Source organism: Hyperoodon ampullatus, assembly GCF_949752795.1.
Source record: "Hyperoodon ampullatus genome assembly, chromosome: 3".
NCBI lineage: Eukaryota > Metazoa > Chordata > Mammalia > Artiodactyla > Ziphiidae > Hyperoodon > Hyperoodon ampullatus.
Genome location: NC_136916.1, coordinates 113,908,547 through 113,930,518, shown reverse-complemented (window position 1 = coordinate 113,930,518; position 21,972 = coordinate 113,908,547). Strand labels below are relative to the sequence as shown.

General features: G+C 39.6%; 1 protein-coding gene across 1 annotated transcript in view; it reads right to left on the bottom strand.

Moving 5' to 3' along the window:
• AKAP6 (A-kinase anchoring protein 6) overlaps positions 1 to 21,458 on the bottom strand; it is a gene marked incomplete at both ends in the record, with an annotated part of 373,598 nt that extends 352,140 nt beyond the window's left edge. The window contains one exon of the mRNA XM_079701375.1: positions 21,135 to 21,458. Within this exon, the coding sequence (XP_079557501.1) occupies positions 21,135 to 21,458 (324 nt within the window). The remainder of the gene's footprint in view (positions 1 to 21,134) is intronic.
• Positions 21,459 to 21,972: the final 514 nt, after the last annotated feature.

The following is a 21,972-nucleotide window of genomic DNA, read 5'->3' as shown; positions in this document are numbered from 1 at the left end:
CTAGTGGCTATTGATTCAGACAGCACAGCAGACACTGATATTTATTTTATGACTGTGTGTTGCTTTATAATCAGAAAAAATATTAAATGTTTTGTTTAAACATCAATAGAAACAACAGATCAACCAACCTGTACTTAAGAAACAACCAGAAGATACAGGAATAAATTAGTTCACAGCAGGTTTATCAAAAGAGCTGCTCTTCTTGCAGAGTGAGATCCCAATCCATGTTTTATATGCATGGTTTCCAAACCTGGGCATGATTGTGCTAATTTGGCAAGTTTCCTAGATACTTCACATACCAGCAAATAAATAGCTTTATGCCAAGAAAGCTATATCCTTTGTGCTAGCTCTGGTGAATAGACCGGAAAGAAAGAGTGATAAATGGAAGACTGCAGAAAATAAAAGCTGGAGCACTGAAAGCAGGGCCAGATTTTTGAAAGGATGATAAATTATTCAACTCATTGAATAGATCCGTAGTGATTAGGAAGCTCATGCTTTCTACTTACAAGTTTTGATTCTATCGAAATGTAATGAAGCAACAAAATACCTTATTTTCTCAAATGCCAGCCAGTAAAAAGCTTAGTCTTAGGGAATCATGCAAACTAGCTAAAGGCTAACTTGACTTTTAAGACCTGCATGAAGCAGGAAGGATGTTTGTTCGTTCACAGGTATTTCCAAATTCCAATCTATTTGCAAACTAAAGCAACATTTTCCCTCAAGTCAATTAATTTCTTCCACTACCAGGTTATTAGGTAGATGAAATATAATAATGAAACCACTTTCCCGATTTGTGTTTTTCTTAATATTCTGCTATTATAAATAAGCTATAATAAACATATTCATGTAGAAGGCTTTTTTTCCCTACATCTGGGGTTTTAAAAAGCCTTCTTAAAGAACAAATTGGCCCAAATTGTAGCATTCTTAACAATAAAACTATAACTAATTAAGGTCCTCAATTGATTGGATCTTCCCCTTATTCTACTTTTTTTTTTTTTTTTTTGTGGTACACAGGCCTCTTATGTTGTGGCCTCTCCCATTGCGGAGCACAGGCTCCGGACGCGCAGGCTCAGAGGCCATGGCTCACAGGGCCAGCCACTCTGCAGCATGTGGGATCTTCCCGGACCGTGGCACGAACGCATGTCCCCTGCATCAGCAGGCGGACTCTCAACCACTGCGTCACCAGGGAAGCCCTCAAGTATGCATTTTTAATATATCTCTTTCTCTTTCAGAATCTTCCCATTTTGAAATTAGGAAAAAGTGAACTGAAAAAGCAGCATTATATAGTATACTACAGGAATTAACTTGGAGTCCCCATGAATGGGTTTCAAAGGTGTCTTGAAATAGTATGCAAAATATTATGGGCATGTGTGTGCAATGCCTTGTGAAGATGACTTATCGTTTTCAGAACATTCTCAAAGAAATTACTAATCTAAAAAAGGTTAACACAGACTTTAGAATTGGAAAGACCTAGTTTTTATTCCTAGCTCTACCACTTTCTAGCTGTGTGACCTTAGGCAAGTCAATTAACCTCTCTGTACCTCACATCCCTCACCAGAGGTCCAAGTATTATTGTAAGGATTAACTGAGATAATACATACAAATCACTTTGAGGAAAGCAAAGCATAAATGCTAGGTAGCTGGTTAGTATTATTACTAGCAGAGAAAAGGATTAGAGGAACTTTAAGAGGAAGGAAGTTTTCTTATCCAGATGCAGAAAGAGGAGACTGAGGATCAAAGCCACAAACTTGGCAGAATTTACAGTTTGCTTAGGGTATACCTAGTTATCCTTGCAAAATGTTATGGCTGGAAGGAGCCCTATGGTTCCCTCATTTTATAAATGAAGAAGATGCGACCCAGAAAAGAGAGGTGTTGCCATATCATAAGGTTAGAGACAGAACTTGGACACTGGATTTTGGTCCTACTCCAGGCAGCCAAGAACAAACAGAAGCTGCCACTGAGATACTGCTGTTATCCAACTACAAACAAAACCACTCAGCTTCACCTGATTTACAGATGTTTTTCCTCCCTTGCAAGAGGACCTTTGGTCCTGGGTATCATTAATCAAGATGTCAGTACATTTCGATTCTAGTTCTTCCCCCTCTGCTCTCCTGACTACAGAAAAAGCAGTGTGCTTAGGTAGATTTCTGTTGGATTTAAATATGTCATTGTACCTGTTTTAACCTTTGAAACCAAGATTTCCACTAGGAACTGTTAGAGAGAAGGTCACGAGTGAGCACATTTCCATACCAGCTCTCACTTGGACACAGAATGGGTGTAAAGGAACATTAAACTGCCAAGTAGTCAAAGATGAAATTGGTTCATAATTCCACTTCCTTTCAAACATGAATATGTGTTACAATGGAGATTTAGAAGAACTGAACTGGTAAAGGATTTGAGTAGGACTTACAAATTTAATCTGGCCCAAACTTTGGGTTTTATTAACCAGAGTATCTTGTCTTTCAAGGGGATTTAATTAAGGTTACTCATCACCTCATTCTTATTAAGAAAAATGTCAAACTTTGCTCTGAGTTAATTCCAACAAAATTCTGCTTGTTTCTGGCCAAGACCTAACCCCAAAACTACCGTGAACAATTATACTAACCTTAAAATGCTTATAAATACATTTTACTATTTCACTGAAATATCCTCAGGAAGTTATGTTTTCCCTGGCATGCTAATGCCACTCAGAGCAGTAGGGAAAGTTTAAAATGATAATATGAGGATTCAGTCAATCAGCTGACCAAAAATGTTTGCAGTTTTATACAAAAAAGTAGGAGAACTTTCCCTTAAAAAGCTTTTTTGGGGGGGGGTAGATTGGGAGTTTGGGATTGACATGTATACACTGCTATATTTAAAATAGATAACCAACAAGGACCTACTGTAAAAAAAATTTTTTTAATGAAATAAAAAGGGGGAAAAAGCTTTTAAACTTGTTTGAGAATATTAGAGAACAACATATGAAAAAGCAAATAAGAACGCAAGATATCAAACACTGGTGCTAAATCATGGATCAAGAGAGCAGGGAGGGCTGGGATCATCTAGGAAGGCTTTACAGCTGAGAAAGGAGATGTGTGCTAGGCTTGGGGTCACTGGTTTTAAGTTAGTTGTTAATGAGAATAGTTATGAGTCTAGAATTTGTGCTGTAATGTCTAGCTGGGGTCATGATATAAGGAAAACATACTCATCTTCTTAAATAGCTTCAGTTTGGAATAAGATTTTTTTTTACTATCTTTGACTAATAAATCTATAAAAATCAAAATAAAACAAACAACAGAACCTAAGTTTGATGATAAATAAAAATTACCACATTTGATTTATAAAATTAAAACAGAGACCATAAAATTCTATTAAATAAATACATACTCTTTATTAAGCCTTGTGCTTTAAGCTTCAATACATTTCTTCTGGAAACCTGCAACACATTTATGGAATTGCATTTTAAAACATGTATTGAGGGCTTCCCTGGTGGCGCAGTGGTTGAGAGTCCACCTGCCGATGCAGGGGACACGGGTTCGTGCCCCGGTCCAGGAAGATGCCACGTGCCGTGGAGCGGCTGGGCCCGTGAGCCATGGCTGCTGGGCCTGCGTGTCCGGAGCCTGTGCTCCACAACGGGAAAAGGCCACAACAGTGAGAGGCCCACATACTGCCAAAAAAAAAAAAAAAAAAAAAACATGTATTGAGCCCGTTGCGTACCTCTGCCAAAAGTCTGAAAGTTGCATGAATACTTCAGTCTTTTCTTTTTCTCCCTAGGGAGAAGCCAGGAACTCGGAGTTTTCTCCTGATTATGCCACAGAGCACCAAGGGGAGTACTAGCAAGATATTGCAGAGGATGGAAAATCCCTTCTAATGGCTCATGAAACTTGTCACAGCCATGTGTCTGACAGAGGCTTGGTGCTCCGGCCAGGTGTCAGGCCTCAGCCTCTGAGGTGGGAGAGCCAAGTTCAGGACATTGGACCACCAGAGACCTCCCAGCCCCACGTAATATCAATCGGCAAGAGCTCTCCCAGAGATCTCCGTCTCAACGTTAAGACCCACCTCCACTCAACGACCAGCACTCCAGGGGTGGACACCCCATAACAAACAACTAACAAGACAGGAACACAACCCCATCCATTAGAAGAAAGGCTGCCTAAAATCATAAAAAGTCCACAAATACCACAAAACACACCACCGGACGCAGTCCTGCCCACCAGAAACACAAGATCCAGCCTCATCCACCAGAACACAGGCACCAGTCCCCTCCACCAGGAAGCCTAAACAACCCAATGAACCAACCTTACCCACTGGGGACAGACACCAAAAACACTGGGAACTATGAACCTACAGCCAGCAAAAAGGAGACCCCAAACACAGTAAGTTAAGCAAAATGAGAAGACACAGAAATACACAGCAAATGAAGGAGCAAGGTAAAAACCCACCAGACCAAACAAATGAAGAGAAAATAGGCAGTCTACCTGAAAAAGAATTCAGAGTAATGACAGTAAAGATGATCCAAAATCTTGGAAATAGAATAGAAAAAATACAAAAAACGTTTAACAAGGACCTAGAAGAACTAAAGAGCAAACAAACAAGGATGAACAACACAATTAATGAAATTTAAAATTCTCTAAAAGAAATCAATAGCAGATTAACTGAGGCAGAAGAACGGAGAAGTGACCTGGAAGATAAAACAGGGGAAATAACTATCGCAGAGCAGAATAAAGAAAAAAGAAGGAAAAGAATTGAGGACAGTCTCAGAGACCTCTGGGACAACATTAAATGCACCAACATTCAAATTATAGGGGTCCCAGAAGAAGAAGAAAAAAGAAAGGGACTGAGAAAATATTTGAAGACATTATAGTTGAAAACTTCCCTAATATGGGAAAGGAAATATTCAATCAAGCCCAGGAAGCACAGAGAGTACCATACAGGATAAATCCAAGGAAAAACACACCAAGACACATATTAATAAAACTATCAAAAATTAAATGCAAAGAAAACATATTAAAAGCAGCAAGGGAAAACAACAAATAACATACAAGGGAATCCCCATAAGGTTAACAGCTGATCTTTCAGCAGAAACTCTGCAAACCAGAAGGGAGTGGCAGGACATATTTAAAGTGATGAAATGGAAGAAACTACAACCAAGATTACTCTTCCCAGCAAGGATCTCATTCAGATTTGATGGAGACATTAAAACCTTTACAGACAAGCGAAAGCTAAGAGAATTCAGCACCACCAAACCAGCTTTACAACAAATGCTAAAGGAACTTCTCTAGGCAGGAAGCACAAGAGAAGGAAAAGACCTACAATAACAAAACCAAAACATTAAGGAAATGGTAATGGGAACACACATATTGATAATTACCTTAAAAGTAAATGGATTAAATGCTCCAAACAAAGACACAGACTGGCTGAATGGATACAAAAACAAGACCCATATATGTGCTCTCTACAAGAGACCCACTTCAGACCTAGGGACACATGCAGTCTGAAAGTGAGGGGATGGAAAAAGATATTCCGTGTAAAAGGAAACCAAAAGAAAGCTGGAGGAGCAATTCTCATATCAGACAAAATAGACTTTAAAATAAAGACTAATACAAGACACAAAGAAGGACACTACATAACGATCAAGGGATCAATCCAAGAAGAAGATATAACAATTGTAAATATATATGGCCCCAACATAGGAGCACCTCAATACATAAGGCACATGCTAACATACACGGGGAAATCAACAGTAACACAAGAATAGTAGGGGACTTTAACACCCCACTTTCACCAATGGACAAATCAACCAAAATGAAAATAAATAAGGAAACACAAGCTTTAAATGATACATTAAACAAGATGGACTTAATTGATATTTATAGGACATTCCATCCAAAAACAACAGAATACACTTTCTTCTCAAGTGCTCATGGAACATTCTCCAGGATACATCATATCTTGGGTCACAAATCAAGCCTTGGTAAACTTAAGAAAATTGAAATCGTATCAAGTGTCTTTTCAACCACAACGCTATAGACTAGATATCAATTACAGGAAATACACTGTAAAAAATACAAACACATGGAGGCTAAACAATATGCTAGTTAATAACCAAGAGATCACTGAAGAAATCAAAGAGGAATTCGAAAAATACCTAGAAACAAATGACAATGAAAACACAACGGCCCAAAACCTATGGGATGAAGCAAAAGAAGTTCTAAGAGGGAAGTTTATAACAATACAGTCCTACTCAAGAAACAAGAAAAATCTCAAACAAACAAGTTAACCTTACACCTAAAGCAATTACACAAAGAAGAACAAAACAAACCCAAAGTTAGAAGAAGGAAAGAAATCATAAAGATCAGATCAGAAATAAATGAAAAAGAAATGAAGGAAATGATAGGAAAGATCAATAAAACTAAAAGGTGGTTCTTTAAGAAGATAAACAAAATTGATAAACCATTAGCCAGACTCATCAAGAAAAAAAGGGAGAAGACTCGAATCAACAGAATTAGAAATGAAAAAGGAGAAGTAACAAGTGACACTGCAGAAATACAAGGATCATGAGAGATTACTACAAGCAACTATATGCCAATAAAATGGACAACCTGGAAGAAATGGACAAATTCTCAGAAAAGCACAACCTTCCGAGATTGAACCAGGAAGAAATAGAAAATATAAACAGACCAATCACAAGCACTGAAATTGAAACTGTGATTAAAAATCTTTCAACAAACTAAAGCCCAGGACCAGATGGCTTCACAGGCGAATTCTATCAAGCATTTAGAGAAGAGCTAACACCTATCCTTCTCAAACTCTTCCAAAATATAGCAGAGGGAAGAACACTCCCTAACTCATTCTACAGGGCCACCATCACCCTTATACAAAAAGCAGACAAAGATGTCACTAAAAAAGAAAACTACAGGCCAATATCACTGATGAACATAGGTGTAAAAATCCTCAACAAAATACTAGCAAACAGAATCCAACAGCACATTAAAAGGATCATACACCATGATCAAGTGGGGTTTATCCCAGGAATGCAAAGATTCTTCAATATATGCAAATCAATCAAAGTGATACACCATATTAACAAACTGAAGGAGAAAAACCATATGATCATCTCAATAGATGCAGAAAAAGCTTTTGACAAAATTCAACACCCACTAATGATAAAAACTCTCCAGAGAGCAGGCATAGAGGGAACTTGCTTCAACATAATAAAGGCCATATATGACAAACTCACAGCCAATATCGTTCTCAATGGTGAAAAACTGGAACCATTTCCACAAAGATCAGGAACAAGACAAAGTTGCCCACTCTCACCACTATTATTCAACATAGTTTTGGAAGTTTTAGCCACAGCAATCAGAGAAGAAAAAGAAATAAAAGGAATCCAAATCAGAAAAGAAGAAATGAAACTGTCACTGTTTACAGATAACTTGGTACTATACATAGAGAATCCTAAAGATGCTACCAGAAAACTACTAGAGGTAATCAATGAATTTAGTAAAGTAGCAGGATACAACATTAATGCACAGAAATCTCTTGCACTCTCATACACTAATGATGAAAAATTTGAAAGAGAAATTAAGGAAACACTGCCATTTACCACTGCAACAAAAAGAATAAATACCTAGGAATAAATCCACGTAAGGAGACAAAAGACCTATATGCAGAAAACTATAAGACACTGATAAAAGAAATAAAAGATGATACAAACAGATGGAGAGATATACCATGTTCTTGGATTGGAAGAATCAACATTGTGAAAATGACTATACTACCCAAAGCAATCTACAGATTCAATGCAATCCCTATCAAACTGCCGAAGGCATTTTTCACAGAACTAGAACAAAAAATTTCACAATTTGTGTAGAAATACAAAAGACCCCAAACAGCCAAAGCACTCTTGAGAAAGAAAGATGGAGCTGGAAGAATCAGGCTCCCTGACTTCAGACTATACTACAAAGCCACGGTAATCAAGACAGTATGGTACTGGCACACAACCAGAAATATAAATCAATGGAACAGGATAGAAAGCCCAGAGATAAACCTATGCACATATGGTCACCTTATCTTTGATAAAGGAGGCAAGAATATACAATGGAAAAAAGACAGCCTCTTCAATAAGTGGTGCTGGGAAAACTGGACAGCTACATGTAAAAGAATGAAATTAGAACACTCCCTAACACCATGCACAAAAACAAACTCAAAATGGATTAAAGACCTAAATATAAGGCCAGACAGTATAAAACTCTTAGAGGAAAACATAGGTAGAACACTCTTTGACACAAATCACAGCAAGATCCTTTTTGACCCACCTCCTAGAGAAAGGGAAATAAAGACAAAAATAAACAAATGGGACCCAATGAAACTTCAAAGCTTTTGCACAGCAAAGAAAACCATAAACAAGATGAAAAGACAATCCTCAGAATGGGAAAAAATATTTGCAAACGAAGCAACTGACAAAGGATTAATCTCCAAGTATACAAGCAGCTAATGCAGTTCAATATCAAAAAAACATACAACCCAATCAAAAAATGGGCAGAAGACCTAAACAGACATTTTTCCAAAGAAGATATACAGATTGCCATCAAACACATGAAAGGATTCTCAACATCACTAATCATTAGAGAAATGCAAATCAAAACTACAATGAGGTATCACCTCACACCAGTCAGAATGGCCATCATCAAAATATCTACAAACAGTAAATGCTGGAGAGGGTGTGGAGAAAAGGGAACCCTCTTGCACTGTTGGTGGGAATGTAAATTGATACAGCCACTATGGAGAACAGTATGGACGTTCCTTAAGAAACTAAAAACAGAATTAGCATATGACCCAGCAATCCCACTACTGGGCATATACCCTGAGAAAACCATAATTCCAAAAGAGTTATGTACCACAGTGTTCATTGCAGCACTATTTACAATAGCCAGGACATGGAAGCAACCTAAGTGTGCATCGACAGATGAATGGATAAAGAAGATGTGGCACATATATACAACGGAATTACTCAGTCATAAGAAGAAATGAAATTGAGTTATTTTTAGTGAGGTGGATGGACCTAGAGTCTGTCATACAGAGTGAAGCAAGTCAGAAAGAGAAAAACAAATACCATATGCTAACACATCTATATGGAATCTAAAAAAAAAAAAAGGGGGTTCTGAAGAACCTAGGAGCAGGACAGGAATAAAGACGCAGACGTAGAGAATGGACTTGAGGACAGAGGGAGGGGGAAGGGTAAGCTGGGACAAAGTGAGAGAGTGGCATGGACTTATATACACTACCAAATGTAAAACAGATAGCTAGAGGGAAGCAGCCACATAGCACAGGGAGATCAGCTCGGTGCTTTGTGACCACCTAGAGAGGTGGGATAGGGAGGGTGGGAGGGAGACGCAAGAGGGAGGGGATATGGGAATATATGTATATGTATAGCTGATTCACTTTGTTATACAGCAGAAACTAACACAACAATGTAAAGCAATTATACGCCAATAAAGATGTTAAAAAAAAAAGATGTACTGAATTTTAGGGTAACCACATTAAACAGTTATGAAATATTTATTCTTATTTATGATCTTGTGGCAGACATAGAAACATGCATGCCCTCACATTTCCAGCATAAATGTGAACTAACTTTCCCTGAGGAAGATCTGCTAATTATTCACAAGCCTAAGTTTATCGGGTTGTAATCGATCAACAAAATAATCAAAGGAAATGTATTTTATGCTGATTGTTTTCTTCTGTCCTGATTTCAAAGTCACACAAATGTGTCATCAGAGATACACAGTTATGGAATAGAATAAAACAGGATTCCTCATAACAACTAAAGTAGTAATAACTCAAATTGGATGCTGTGTCTACCACCATGCTACAGTAGGCATCATATGAAAATATGGGGAGAATCCCCAGAAGGACTGACCGAATTCGAGATAATTTCACCAGACAGGTAACATTTTAGCTGTGATTTGGGGGATGTATAGCAATTTTCCCAGAAACAGAAGTTTGGGGTAAAGAATGAGGTGATATCCCAGGGATAGAGAAACCATGTTTCCAGGCACGAATTTCTGAAAGGGCCTGGCTTTTTAGAGGTGCAGGAAAGGAAATGTCGAAGGAACAACAGGCCAGCTGGATCCAGGTTGTGAAGGAGCCTGCAGGCCATGCCCAGGCATTTGGACTTTATCTGGGAGGGCAGCTGGAAGCTAAGGGAGGTAAACACCGCAGTTAAAATATTTTTTAAAACAACATTTCACTCCTGTTATTTCTAGGATGGGGACACAGACATACACATAAAAGAGGTAGTCTCCTATGTGGTGTTATTTGGAGGACTCTCTCCCCATCTTGTCACTAATACCTGACTCCCACAATTACAGAGGTGGATTCCTTCGGCCAATGTGATAATATTAATTCCCTTTGCAGCAGCAAAAGTTTGAGTTGCAGTCATTCTTAACACTATTGTTTGAATTCCTTTATAGGATCTTCTGATAGAAATTAGTTTTCTGGGAAGAGGGAAAACTACAACGTGCACTGAAGACTTTCTTCGTAATTTCATTCAGGCCAGTTCCCTCCTCGTGAACCAGTTCTCCAGTGGATGTTATACCCATTCCCTCCTCCTCGGGAGAAGAGTAGATCACTTTCCATTTTCATTTCACATATTCTTTGTCCATTAAATGATGATTTTCGCAAATTTACCTCATTCAAAAAATGAATAAAATTGGTGGTTCAGGTATCACAGAACAATAGAAGGAGCTTATATTAAAGCCCACTAATAACAGCCATCCTGCTAAAATGAACATAGGAGAAATCTCTTTTCTGTTCCTTTTTATCCTACTCACATTTATACAAAGAAATACAGCCCTCAGCCTTAAAACCAAGTGACAATAGCCATATCAGTTCCATTTGAGGCTGAGGAGGGCAAATGAAGCCACAGAGAACCAGTCGCCTCTGAATCCCCAGAGGCCTCTCTGTGTTTGCCTCAACAGCCTGGTCTGATGGGCTTTTTCTTGCTTCCCATTTCCATCAGCCAAGCCTAGCCACTCTATGTCATTTACTGAACATCCTCATAACTGTCTCACATCTCCCTCCTTCTCAGATTACCATGCACATACCCAAATTCATGCTAAGACCCAGGCTTTTACCATGTTATTCCGTTGTTTGTAGATGTCTTTATAACTATTGGATCCAGTCCAGACTCCTCTGAGGCATTTAAAGTATCTGTGGTCCTTCAAAATGTGTCTCCTCTAAGCTCAATGATATACATCATTCTTCATTCCTTGACTCCAGGGGAAAAGGTCCTTTTGTCTTTCATATTCAAAGCACCCTTTGCTCAGGCTATTTCCCAGGCCTATACAAGGCAGCCACAGAAAGCCGTGCAGGTAAACTGAACAACCTCAGAAGGTTCCATTCATATATAACCTGCACAACTATAGGTGGGCAGCCCTGAGCCTGGACCTCTCTGTAGAATAATTTCTAGTTCAAAAAGTTGTTGTGAGAATTAAGTGAGAGAAACATTTACTTTTTCTGGATTTGTTTTTTCTTTTGTATGTAAGAATTTTAAAAGGGTAACATAAGATAGAAAATCTAAAACATATAGGCTGGTGTCTGGCATGGACTTACTCCCTTCCCACAATTTTTACTTATTTACAAGGTCATTTGGGAAACTGAAAAAGTTCAAAAGAGTCATGTAGCAGCCTTTGCTCCTAAATAAGTGACTTTATATCCCTTGCTGTCATTTTGGAAGGAAAGGAAAAATGCATGGAATAAGCAAGATGTATCCAAAAGCCCTCTGCTCAAAAATGTCTCCTTTCAGTGACTGTCAGCTCTAGCTGTGCACTGGAATCACCTGTGGAGTTAAAAGTACTGATGCCTAAGTCCAAACCCAGATTCTGATGTAGCTGGTCTACAACATGGCCTGGGAAATGGGCTTTCTAAAGCTTCCCAGGAGATTCTACTGTGTAGTCAAGGATGAGAACCACTATCTCTACACATGCCATACCTGGAAATCAATTGATTTGTTAACATTTTTCACTAAAGGTATTCATCTCTTGCTCCACCCTCTTCCATGTTAGGATTCTAGTAATTCACACCTTAGTACAATTTCACTTTAATTAGATCACGTTTCCCTCTTTTGAGATGTAAAATTTTGATGTGAAGAGAGTGGGCAAAGTAGAGTAATGGAGGGAAACGAAACATCTCTCTAGTTCACATACTATGAACAGCCCTACTCAAAGGGACTTTAGGGTTTCATTTACGTCCACACTTCCAAAACCTCACATTCCTATTTGTGATGAATTAAAATACACATAGGTTGGATCTTCTCCTTAATTAAGAAAAAAAAAAAAAGCGCTCCCACCCTCACATCAATTCATCTTAACCATCTAATACAAGAAGAGCAGAACTATTATCTTATACTTTATAGCCAATAAAATTTCTCACACCTGTAGAAGGATGTGAGGACATTGGAACATATCAGGCATTCAGTGAATGCTACTTAACTAAAAACTCTCTAGGCAAGGGAAGAGTTAACTCATATCCTACCTCTGGGGGTTGCCCCTAGAAATATCTAACTCCCTGAGATCATAAAAACTGATGGCTACTGTTGCTCAGTGATAGTTCATGCTGACATTATTTTAAAACCATTTTTAAAGCAATGAATCCCAATAACACTTCTCTAATCAAAATGCTGTTTTCTTCAGACTTTTCTCATTGAACTCATTTTCAAATTCTTTAATAATATTATTACTTTTCTCTAAACCCTGTTTTCATGGTTTCCTTCAAATTGTGACATCTATGATAATCCTCATTTTCCATGCTATTATTGTTATTTAAAAACTACACAGCTGGACAATCTAGTAGACTTGTTGGGCCACCTTGAAAATTAATGCTCCCATCCTGAGCTCTAAATACATTAGCACATGTGGCTAAGGTTCATGCGTACCCAAAGATCTTCCAAAATATGTGTCATAAACTACCAAAGTTATTTTTTCCATGTCACCCTTCCCAAGTCTTAACCAAGTCTTAATCACACGTAAATATTTTTAAACATGTGTCTGATTTGAGATTTTTAGATCATCTCCCAAAATCATAATGAAAATATATTAATCATTCAACAATCAAAAAGTATTTATTTAGCACTTGGAGTGTGTGTGTGGGGAGGGGGAGGGGTGGAGAGATTATTACTCAATAATTAAGATCGATTTTTTTCACATAATTGTTTCTCTTACATATCTAAAATTAGCCTTCCAAACATTAAACATTCGTTTTATTTCATCCATTTTTATTGGTCCATGATACCAAATATTCTTACACAACCTAGGCATTAATAATAGGAAAAACTTTTCCACTGTTAATCACCGTACTGACCCATACTCCCAGGACACTTAACAGCTAGTATTCAGATTCCCTGAGAAGATACACCCTGAGGAAGACACAGCAGCCAAAAAAGAGATTCCAGCCACAAATCTGGGCTTTGGGAAAATAAAAAAATTTAACATCCTCATACCCACCAACAGAGAAATCGGCTTCATTTCCCAGTTTTCTGGGATTTGGAATATACTGTGGGGGGTTGTCATGTGATCCCATATAAATACAAAAAAATCATGTTGCAAAAACTGGACCAAGTTACACTTACTTGCATAGTACGTTCCAAAATTAAAATACATATCAAAGATATTGAGGAAAGTTGAGAGCGGTCTAAAGCAGTAACTATCAAAATGTTCTGGCTTGACTCAGAAGAGAAAGACATAAATTTTACATCATGACGAATCATATATATATATATGTATATAACTAAAACCAAGTTTCACAAAATAGTATTTATCCTTACTTCATGTAATTCTATTTCACTGTTTTAGCTCTTTAGTTCATCAAATTTATTTCACAACAACTAACCACTAACCACGGAGAGCTACTTCTTGAAAAACAGCCATCTAAAGAGCAAAGAGGAAAATATTTACTCTTTCCCAGAAACAAAGATATTTGGTATTTGATCCTAAACTGGTACTTATTTAACCTAAGATACGTTACAAATTGAAAACTACTCAAAGATGTTATAAATTGAACGTTCCAGGCTTTAGCACACAGTTTCTTAACATTAAGATCAGATCCTCCAAGCCCCAAACTGTTGATGTCAGAAGTTTAGTTCCACTCAGAGTCCCCATTATCAAGAATTTCTGAAACTCCTAGGGTGAGTTTTGGATGTACCCAAGGATCAACCCCAGTTCTTGCTCACTGTCACAGCCAGCCAGACCCTGGACTCTACAGTTGCCAGTTCGGTACCTCCTCTGCCACTGCAGGCAGAGCTTGTTACGCTCCAGCAGTGGGAGACAGAGAACATTCTTTCCCTCCTACACCTATGGAACAAGGGGAGGGGAGAAGTCCAGGCGGAGAGACAGCTGAGACAGGTCCCCCGAGTTACACCCACAGCCCTTTCCCTTCACTGGGTACCCACACTGCCCAGGTGGCTGCTCAAGATGGGTTCCAGAACCGGGAACACACTTTACCACACACCACTACTCCCCTCCCCTCTGCTCTGAGGCAGACTCCTTGCCCCAGGATGAAGGTGAACCCTCTTTCAAGAGCTCCATCATCCCAGGACTTCCATAGTCCTCAGTCCGTCAGGTACATCTGATGTGACAACTCCAACTGTGGAGAGGATTCAAGCCTTTTCCCCAGGAAGCCCTTCAGACCCCATGTGAGTCACTGGGTATCTGGATTTAACTCCAGATGTCAGGCACATCTCAGTCTGGGTACAGCCCAGTCAGAACGTCTTGTAAACAGAGTCTCCATTCAACATTCTATCTTTGAGAATCAGGCGCAAATCGAAGATACGGACACAAATTTCACCTGGAGAGTGGAATTTATCTCAAGGGGGTTATTTGGGGAGCTGATTCCAGCAAAGTCACTTCAAGACTTTTATTTGTCATCCAGACACATCTTTTAGTCTAAGTCTTGCCTCTTTCCTGCTATCATGTTTCCAGGAATACAAATAATATTCTCTCTAAGAAGACTGTTAATCAGGAAGCATGGGTATCTAATTTGCCTATTTAGCACCCAAATACATTCATCCAGACCAGAAGTTGCAGTTAAAGTCAAACTCTTTTAGGTTCTTGGTCTGGTTTTCCTGCACAGCACAGCCTCTGAATCCAAAGGACAAGGGGGAGGAGGAGAAGGAAAGTTTCTAAAAATGGTTCAGCTGGCTTCTCATACTTACTCCTAAAGAATATCTGGAAGCTAAGAAGCAAAATATGTGGATTACATTTTCTATTTAAAAAATAATGGAAAAAACTACACAGTGTAATATATCGCATTGTTTCCATATTTTAATCTTAAACTGAAATGTTTTTATTTATTCACTGTCTAGAACAATCACCAACCCCCACCCCAATTTTGGGAACTTTACAATAGTGGTTTGTAGTTCATCCTGGGGGTTACAATAAAACTTCCCCTAAGAACTTGGAAATAAGGTTGGTAAGAATAGTCTCTGATAAACAAACTTTAAGAACAACACAATGACCAGAAGATAAACAAAGTTACCTTTAAAGAAAAAGAGCAGTCCCAGGCCCTCTAGCTCATTGACCAAAATCCTTGCCAAAGAAGGAGTCAAACAGAAAGTGGGGTGGGAGGATGACCAGTACAGCTACCTAGGCAGAATAGACTCTCCCAGGCAGACTCCCCAGACAAGATGTCCAAGATTCTGAATCACTCGCAGACTCTCCCTGATGGGAGAGTAATGTCCCAAATGCACTTGGGCCTGATTCATCCAACACCATTGTCCTAATTCAATCCTCACCATGAAGGCTTCCTCCTGTGAATTCCAGTGCAAGCCTGCCTATGGGGAGATAAGGCACTGACCATACAGATTTGGACTCATCTATCCAACCACAGATATGAACTGGTTTCCACCAAATGCCCAGCCCTTGCCCTAGGCAACAGGGATACAGTGGAAAATCAGACATTTGAGGTCCTTGGAGCTGATACAAATAAATAAATAAGGAAATTAAAGCTAGTGATAAGAACCATTACAGTAAATGAAACTATAAACAAGACAAAAAGACAACCATCAGAATGGGAGAAAATATTTTCAAACAAATCAACAGACAAAGGAATAATCTCCAAAATATATAAACAGCTCATGCAGCTGAATATTAAAAAAACAAACAACCCAATCAAAAAATGGGCAAAACACCTAAATAGACATTTCTCCAAAGAAGACATACAGATGGCCAAGAGGCACATGAAAAGCTGCTCAACATCACTAATTATTAGAGAAATGCAAATCAAAACTACAATGAGGTATCACCGCACACCAGTTAGAATGGGCATCATCAGAAAATCTACAAACAACAAATGCTCGAGAGGGTGTGGAGAAAAGGGAACCCCCTTGCACTATTGGTGGGATTGCAAATTGATACAGCCACTATGGAGAACAGTGTGGAGGTTGCTTAAAAAACTAAAAATAGAATTACCATACGACCCAGCAGTCCCACTACTGGGCATATACCCAGAGAAAACCATAATTCAAAAAGACACATGCACCCCAATGTTCACTGAAGCACTATTTACAATAGCCAGGTCATGGAAGCAACCTAAATGCCCATTGACAGACGAATGTATAAAGAAGATGTGGTACATATATACAATGGAATATTACTCAGCCACAAAAAGGAACGAAATTGGGTCATTTGTAGAGACATGGACCTAGAGACTGTCATACAGAGTGAAGTAAGTCAGAAAGAGAAAAACAAATATCGTATATTAATGCACGTATGTGGAATCCAGAAAAATGGTACAGATGAACCAGTTTGCAAGGCAGAAACAAAGACACAGGTGTAGAGAACAAACGTATGGACACCAAGGGGGGAAAGTGGGGGATGGGGGGAAGAACTGGGAGATTGGGGTTGACATATATACACTAATATGTATAAAATAGATAATTAATAAGAACCTGCTGTATAAAAAATAAATAAAAATTTTAAAAAAATCTATCAAGGCATAAAATATTTCCGTCACCTCCCCCAAATTCTTTTATGTTGCTTTTCCTTGCTCTCATCACATTGTTCTGGTTCTTTTTAGCCTCAGATTAGTTTTCCCTGTTCTAGAACCTGATATAAATGGAATGATACAGGATGTATGTACTCTTTTGCATACATTTTGTTTTGAGTTTCACCCATGTTGTTGCAGATATCTGCAATTTGTGCTGTTTTATTACTAAATAGCAATCCATTTGTACAAATATAACACAACTTTCTTATTTATTTTCCTCTTGATGGATACCTGAGCTTCAGACAGCTTTTTGCTATTATTTATAAAGCTGATATGAAAATTCTTAAACAAGTCTCTATGAACATATGCTTTCTTTTTCTTGGGTAAATACCTAGGAATGGAATTTCTGAGCTTATGGAATATATATGTTTAACTTTTGAGTAACTGACAGACCTTTTTTCAAATATGGTAATAGCATTGAAGAATTCTTGCCATTAACTGAGCTGAATAATGGACTAGATGATTGCTGGGGGAGGAGATGGGTGTTTTAAGAATAGGGATTAGGAATAGCTTCTTTGAGAAAGTGACATTAAATATAAAACCAGAGGGGGGAGCCCACCCTGAGCATTTTCCAAAAGCATTTCTCAACTAATTTTTTTACAACAGGATGGCAGAGAAAACTGATGACAAGATTTAGAACAAGCAATGTGAAAGGGAGTCCGAGGCGTGTAGACGAGTTAGGTAAGGGTAGCTCCTTTTTTTGTGCTTGCCTTTCACGGAGCAGAGCACAGGCCCCTCCTCGCTCCCAACCCCTGCTCAACCTTCTCCCAGGTTTGTGCCTCCAGATATTAGAACTTGGCTGCGCCTCTGGCCGACTGCTTGATGAGGATCCAGAATCTGCGAGGCAAAGCTAGAGCTAGGCACAGGAAACAGGAAAAGCTGTGAGGCAAGAACTAGACTAACATTCCTTTCGAACTTTCAATCCGCTTGGAGCTTTATAAACAAGGGGAAAGTAACAGGAGACACGGCAAGAGAAGCAGGCAGGGGCAGAACCACAGAAAGAGGTTTGGGTTTTATCGTAAGCCAACAGGAAGCAAGGGAGTTACATGACTGGATTTACATTTTTTTTTTTTTTTGCGGTACTAGGCCTCTCACTATTGTGGCCTCTCCCGTTGCGGAGCACAGGCTCCGGACGCGCAGGCTCAGCGGCCATGGCTCACGGGCCCAGCCGCTCCGCGGCATGTGGGATCCTCCCAAACTGGGGCACGAACCCGTGTCCCCTGCATCGGCAGGCGGACTCTCAACCACTGCGCCACCAGGGAAGCCCCAGGATTTACATTTTTGAAAGATCCCATTGGCTGCTGTGTAGAGAATAAACTGCAGGGTAGTAGAAGAGGCTCTAAAAGTAGCCCAGGCAAGCAGTGATGTGGCTTGACTAGGGTGGCAGCAGTAGTATAGGGGAGAAGTGAATGGATTTAGGGCATATTTTGGAGATGGATCCCCAGGACTTGTTAACAGACATATATGTGGGGCATGGAATCACACTTTGGCTTGGCAAAAAAGTGGTGCCTTTTACTGAAATTGGGAAGACGGGGTCGGGGAGGCATTCAGGGCTTTTCAATGGGCATATCAGTTTGAGATGCTCACTAGAGATACAAGATGTCTCTTAGGCAGTTGGGGCTCCTGGGAGAACACTGGGATGGATATATAAATTTAGAAATTACGTGCGCCTAGATGGTCCTTAAAACCATGGCATTCCCATCCCTGCGATGGTTATTTTTCATAGTAAATTAATAAACTGAATAATTCACCAAGGCATGGAGCCAAGCAGGGATGCCCCACAGGAGATAGCTGGCCTTTCCCCGGCTGGGCCTGCCCCTCTGCTTTTCCATACACCTAACTTAAGAGCTGCTTCTACAAGGTTGTTTTGTTGTTGTTTTGATTCCACATATAAAATTCTGTGACCCAGTTTCCCTTTATTCTTGTGGATCAGTGTGGAAATCTGAAGAACTGACATGTATTTAAAATGTTTTTTTTTAATGTTTCAAAGTACTTATTTGGTTAAATTTTAAAATGTTACACAAATAAAGGGAAAACTTAAATAAGCAGATTAGGAGGCCAAAACTAAGCCCTTGTGTTAACAAGGCCATAGCTCACTGACCGGAGTTTGTCGACTTTGGCCTCAATGTGGAAGGGCTCTATTATTATAGAATATTCTAGAACATTCAGAGAATGTTGGTTAAGTCACTTGATGAAATAAGCATCAAAAAAAGGAATGATAGAAATCCTAGAATTAAATTAACATAAGACAATTTCACTTCATCCCTTTAACTGCTATTGATTAACTACTATGTGACTACTATGCTGACTTCCTGTCCTCCTGGGGCTCCTTTCTCAACAGGGGAGAACAGACCACACTGTGGGACAGAGCTGAAAAGAGGCAGTGAGATGCCTTTTGAGTGAGGTGAGAAGGTGATAGGCAGTTCCAATGAGAAAAAGAAGCAAATTGCCCTACAGGGGATTTCTCAACACTAAACATAATCCTGGTTGACTGTACAAAAACTTTTACATTCCTATTTGGAATTAAAATTTAAGTTTTCACTTAAGTACTATTGATGTAATTAAATGAAGTTAGTTGACACACTGTTTTCAGGCGCCCTTAGCATTTTTAGTGGAATCTTCTAAAGATATTTCCATTCCCCCCATTCTCCTTTATCGTTTACCACCTTTTCTGTGTAAATCTGAAAGATTTTAGAGAGCAACAGTCATCTTTCCTTGCAAACCCAATCCTATATTTCCTTTTGGGAGCCACATAAGTAAGTGCAACATTAGAGGGAACAGAGGAAGGGGTGGAGTGCTGCGGAGCCCCCTGACTCCCATCTCACTGCGGCCCGGAGGAGCTGGAGAGCTGCTCCTCTGATTAAAGGGACTGTGTTGCAGGAACTGAGAGACACCACTCCCTGCTGCCACGGTGGGGAAACCAGTCGGGCTGGCATTCCGTTAAAGCGGGCTCCTAGCCACCTCTGATACCTTTCATGCTTGCTCCTTCCCAAGAACCCAAAGAAAGGAGGCCACCCAGCCCTGCTCAACCTGGGAGAAGCCCAGCCACCTTGGCATTCTGGCCCTTTTGTTTTTTCTCTCTCTCTCCAACCCCCTCCTTCCCTTTCTTGGACACTCTCTCTCATGGGGCAGCTGGGCCCAGGATCTGCTGAACCAGCCTGGGAAGGCTAAGCCAGCTCTGCTCTAGGCTTTGGGGCACATAAAGCTCTCTTAATTGTCCTTTCCTCTCACGCTGATGGCTGCATCTTATAAGTCATTTAAGTATTAAGATGCAAGAATCTGTTTGGTTTCAGATCATTTAAAATGAACCAGCTGAGGTAGAGGAATTCTCCTTAGGATCTCATCTAACTGACCAGAAATTAACATTGGGGTTTGGGGCCAATGTCCTAATTGGTTATAAATCTGCCCTGCTTTACCCACCATTGACCTGAGCATGTATTTCCCTCAGGGACCCGGAAGAGAGGAGTGGCTATGGCAGGGCAAGATTCACGGTATTTTGGGGTCCCTAGGCCAAAATCTCTATTAATAGCCCTCTTTACTAGCATCTCCGTCTCATTATTATCAACGGTCAGGCTTTTTAAGGGCTCTCTAAAAGTCACACACATTTTTTTAATGTCTAAACTTTAGATGAGCTGTTATAAAAGCACCTTTGTTCTGCATGATGCATTGTACACCGCCCTTCTCCATCATGCCAGAACCCACTGTTTGCCACAAAGGCAGCATCAACTTCAACAGAAGTTAGTGATCACATACATATACAATCACTGCTCAGTTTGATTTTTTACCTAGGAGAGTCTTTATTAAACCTTTTGTAATATTTTTATTCTTTACTACTGATTTCTATGACATTGCACAAAAATGCCACCCCCCCATTTTTCCTCGCTTCTCCGCATTATCCCCTGAGGTCAGTTTTATTCTAAATGTTTAGCCCACAAAGTAAAACCAGGAAAGAATTCCACCCATGTTTATCTACGAAAATAATGGTTTCAAACCTGTTATTCTGTTTTTCTTCTCGGATGCTTTCTCCTTGAGAATTACAGAACTCAGGCTCTAGGCGCCACAGCCACCTTCAGACTTCTGTCTGGAATGGACCTGAGCCCAGAGACCTTCCTTACCTTTAGTTGAACTAGATGCACATCCACATGCTTGCTGTCTGAGTCCTGCTGGACTGAATAGGTTAGGTCTCGGACCCTCTCTGAGGTCATCCGGAGCCAGGTCTCAATTTCAGGTAAGTGGAGGACAATCTTCCAGTCGGCCCCTGTATGCAGTGGGGGTGGCTTTTCATACTGCTGGTCAGAATCCATGTCTTTCATTGCCTCTTCTCCCTCACCCTGCTCCACAGTGGGTGTCAAGTTGATGGCCATGGGTGAAGCATCAGTAGCCATGGGATCCAGGTCCTGTGACCTCAGAGGGGAAAGTGTCACGCTCATGGTTAACATGGAGAAGTCTAAGCCTTACTTCTTTCCAAAACAGCTGAAAAGCAAGAGGAAAAAAGAAAGCAAAAGTCAGACAAGATTCCCAAATAAAGGAATGGTACTTCGCAGAAGAAACAAGATTTCTAAATTAAGCCAAGTTTCTAAATTAAGAAACCATAGCTCGTAACAAAAACAGAAAGAGGTGTTTTGAGTTTCTACCAACTAGACCCAAGACCCAGCATTTAACCAGCGATTTCTAAGCTATTGGAAGCGTCCTACCTATACTGGTTCAATAGGAATACAAAATGGTGTGGTACTGCCTATCCCAACATCCATTCTCACCTCATTCCTTAATAACAAATTCCTGATTTTCAGTTGTGCATATTCCTGCCAAGAATTTAAAACTACATTCCCTATCTCTATCGGAGCTCACTGTGGTCATGTGGCTAAGTTCTGACCAATGAAGTGTACAGTTTCTTTTTAAGATAAAGTTGATTAGTTTACTAATGATCTAGCTATGTAATTTATCTTTCTTCTG